The 4,280-nt window shown below is 51.5% G+C and overlaps 1 protein-coding gene across 1 annotated transcript; it reads right to left on the reverse strand.

Moving 5' to 3' along the window:
• Positions 1 to 270: 270 nt before the first annotated feature.
• Positions 271 to 2,304, reverse strand: VRTN (vertebrae development associated). The gene has a single exon (XM_027844674.1). It carries the CDS (start codon positions 2,302 to 2,304, stop codon positions 271 to 273), a length of 2,034 nt encoding a protein of 677 aa, XP_027700475.1.
• Between the last annotated feature and the right edge of the window lie 1,976 nt (positions 2,305 to 4,280).

The raw sequence follows: 4,280 nt of genomic DNA on the forward strand, positions 1-4,280 counted from the left end.
AACAAAGATTACAAAACGGGTAAGGCGTCTTACATCTCACAGCAATGAAGATGTGGGCAAAGCAGCCAGCCACCTCCTGGGACTTTGTACCAGGGCCACAGGGGAAAAGAAGTACAGCCAATATTCTCTTGGGAGGGGAGGGAAGATGATCATGACTGCCAGACCAAAGGGGTCCTGGGAGGATGATAGGACGGGTCAGCTAACCTCTGAGCTAGCTCCTCTTTGCTGCTAGCATGCTTCCCAGGCATGGGCCACTCCTGCCCTCCCTTCTTAGGCATCAACTAGGGTGAGGCCATCATGGAGGGCTCGCTTCCACATGTAGTAAGTTGATCGTGCTGTGAAAGGGAAGTGGCTGCTGAACTCCTTATATGAGGGGAAAGTCTTCGACTCAAAACGTCGTTGTAAGAAGAGCTTCGCTTGGGCCTTGAATTGGGTCGTGGCAATCACATCCATGACGAATACCCGGCCGTTGCTACTACTGCCTCCACCGCCGTTGACCGCACCCCCTGCCACTGCATAACCAGACAGGGTGCCATGATAGGGCCCCAGAGAGCGATCCTCCCTGGGGGCTCCCTCCTTCTGGATCATTGGCACCACTGGCTTCTCTCCCACCTCTGCCTTCCCCACGGCTCCCAGGACCCCCTTGCTAGGGATCTGGGAGGGGAAGCTGTATCGAGAGGCAGGCCTGCCTTTGGCTATGCTCTTCCAGAGCCAGAAGGAGCTGGGTGACAGGCTGGGGTAGCGGAGGCGGAATCGGCAGAAAGGAAGGCCCCTACTCTGGACCTGCCTCCGGGCAGCCCGGCGTAATCGCTTCTGCCACCTGGCTAGGGAGGGCTTCAGGGCCAAGAGCCCCCGGGAGCTCCGCTGCACCCCAGCCAGCCCCTTCCTGATGGCAATGCCCTTCCCAGGCTGCAAGATTTCCCCAGTGGGAGGATGAAGGCTCCCCCCTGTAAGGGGCGGTGGGATCTTGAAGTTGGGGTTTCCCTTGATAGCCTTCCTGCGCCAGTTATAGTAGGTAGAGCGCGAGATGCCAGGGAAGCTACGTTTGAAGCATCGGTAGGGTACCAGTGTGTTCATGGAGATGCAGCGCTCCAGATAGCTCTTTGCTCCCTGCATGAAGACCCCCGTTGGGCCAGGGTCCGGCGGACGGCTCTTTTTCCCCTCTGCTGACAGCTTTTCCAACTCTTCCATCTCCAGGGAGGTCTCAGACATGGGATCCTTGCTCACGCCGCCCTCGGAGGTACCCTGAAGCTCATGCTTCCAGGCATAGTAAGTAGACCTCGAGATTTCGGGGAACATCTGACGGAAGCGCTGCAAAGGTATCACGTTGCCATCCTGGAAACACGACTGGAGGAAGTGCTTAGCGACAAAGCGCGTCGCTGCCTTCTGGCGGTGTTCACGTGATTGGCGTTTCCATCGGTAAAAGGTGCTCTTGGTGATGCTGTAGCGCTCTCGGAGATGAGAGTAGGTGAGCTGAGGGTCTCGGTTCAGCAACTCCAGCGTCTCTGCCGGGGGGACAGGAGGAGGAGGAGGGCTGGCCATTTCTGACTCTACTTCCTCCAGTCCCACCACAGCAGAGAAGTACTCTGGTTTGAACACCTGGCTGGCCAGCAGCTGGCCTGCCAGCAGCTGCCCCGACCACATGATGTGCAGAGTTGAGGGGGGCTGGTTACAGCAGCGGGGCCTGATCAGCCGGTGGAAATAGGGCCGGATCTTGAGGTTCCACATGGGATAGATGGAATAGATGTTGTGTTGGAGAACTGACGCCAGGGCATAGAGGTGCCACACGTTGGCAAAGCTGTCGGGGAAGCATGTAGCTTTAACATCCACATCAAAGATGGCCTCCAAGGTAGCAGGAGGAAGGCTGGTCATCTCTGGGGTCTCCTCCGAGCAGAGAGAATAGCGGACTGCCTGCAGCATCACCTTGGAGTCAATCATGCCTTTGAGATAGTAATGTTTGTTCAGCAACATCTCCACCACAGTACGGGCCCGGAGTTCTGGGCTCAGGCCAGGCCCGCCCCACAGCAACACGCTGGCCGCCTCGAACAGACGGCTCCCCTTCCCTTTGCATGCCAAGGGCAGCATGTTCTTGGGGGCATCTTCTGGATACAGGCTGAGAGCCACTGAGTCCACATCCATCTCACCTTGGAACTGGTCCCCACTGCGGCAACTGGGCAGAGAGAAGGAAGACAGTGTCTTCTTGGCTTCCAGGGCTGCATTGGTCAGGCCCTCCAGGCCAAAGCATTCAGCCGCTTCCTGGAGCTCCTGGAGCACACTCTGCACCAGCTGGGTACGTGAGATCATTCTGCGGAGAAGGAAAAGGCAAAGGTAAGAGAGGAAGCAGTAGGTGGATCCCTAGAGGGAATTTCTACGTCCTGCTGACACCACCATCCCCCTTTCTTCCTCTCTTAGGTAAAGTCCAAATGCCTGACACCTGGGATTCAATAGGCTAGCTCTTGAAAAGGCTTCCTTATCAAAATAGATTCAGGACCCCACAGAATCTGGAGCTTACTATTCACCCTTTTCAAGTCTTAGACCCCTTCTTCTCAAAACAATGTTTTTAAATGCATTTATGAAAAGGCATAGGATCCCAAAAGAAACCAATTATATGGAAATACATTTTGTAACCCCATGTTATCATTTTTTAAAAAACAGGCTCACAAACCTAAGATTAAGAAACCCGTGCTAGAGAATCTCAGAGCCGGATGGGATTTTATTTCTTAATAGCTCATTTAGTCCAATCCTTTCACTTTCTAAAATGGGAAATAAGGCCTGAAGATTAAGTGACCTGTCCAAGGTCACATGAGTTTTAAGTAGCAGAACCTGAATTCATACCAGGTCTTCTGACGCCAAATTGACCCATACTGTCACAAACACTTTCATTCTACAGAGAAACAAGCTAAAACCCAGTGAAGTGATAGGATTTATCCCTTAGGTCGTAACGTTAGGAAGTGGTAGTCAGAATTCTAGGCCAAATCTCCTGGGCCAGGGCTATTTCCAGGAATGCCTACATTGCACCCCTTCCCCCGCTCCCAATTCCTGCCTTAGACTCTTCTTCCAAAAGACAGACCTATGCAGAGGGCAATGAAGCCTCCCTGTTGTCCCCAAAAGTTGGGGTACCTTGCCCCCCTTCCTCCCAGAGAAGGTCTGGGTCCTAACTGAGCTGAGAACACAGTTTGTGAGGGGAATAAAGCATTGGATGGAAGGGGTGGAGGCAAGGGGGGAGGGCTCATCTCAACACTCTTAAGCAGAGATAATTGCTAATATAATTCAGGTGGAGCACAGAGGCTTGCTAGCTGCCTTCCCAAAGAGAAAAAAACACGGGCTAGCAAGGTGGTTTGGGAAATGGGGGGGGGGGGGGGGGGGGGTAGTAATGTAACTCATAGTAAGAGAAAAAAAGGGGAAAAGGGGTAGAGATAGAGAGGGAGAGAGCAAGATGACAGCCATTCATTTTTCCTGTAGTGGCCTGTATTTTCAGCCCTCTCCCCCTCCTCAAAACATCCGTGCTAATAGGCAGCAGGACTTTCTCCCCTGAACCCAGTAACAGCTTCAGATGTGGAGGATCTGATAATGCCCTCCCAGCCCCTTTACAAATGTGTTTTCCACTCAGGACTTCCCAGTCCTGGGCTGGGATGGGCTGACATATAATAAATGAGGGGGCTGAACTAGTAGCATTTTAAGTTCCTAGAAGTTCTAGAGTTATGATCCCACAGACCCTGTGAGATAAAGTGCCTTTATTATTCCCATTTTACAGATGAAGAAGCTGAGGCTCAGAAAGGTTATCTGACTTGCTCAGGATCATATACCTTCTATGAGATGGGGGTTGAACCCAGCTTTTTCTGTCTTGGATTTTAGGTGTCTATCCATTTCAACATGCCGCCAAAATGAACACACACTGTTGTGTACACCATAGCATTTCAGTTGAGGAGTGAAAGCATGGTTGGCTGACATTCTCCAGAATTAACAGTGCCTCCCAAAGAAAGGCTGGATCAATCATCAGTAATTAATCTCCCACCATGTCAGGCACTATGTGAGGTGCTGGGGACACAAATCCAAAAATAAAATGGTCCGTGCCTTCAAGAAGCTTACATTCTATAAAGAAAGACAAACTATAAGTATATAAACACATGCAAAAGATATATGAAATTAGCACACAGTAATTTCAACGTAAAGGAGAGGTGTTAGTGGTTAGGGGGATGAGGAAAGGCCTCATATGGGAGCTGGTGTTTTAGCTGGACTTTGAAGGAAACTGGACATTCTAAGAGACAGGTTAGAACCTC

Source organism: Vombatus ursinus, unplaced genomic scaffold, assembly GCF_900497805.2.
Source record: "Vombatus ursinus unplaced genomic scaffold, bare-nosed wombat genome assembly UNPS02014945.1, whole genome shotgun sequence".
Lineage (NCBI taxonomy): Eukaryota > Metazoa > Chordata > Mammalia > Diprotodontia > Vombatidae > Vombatus > Vombatus ursinus.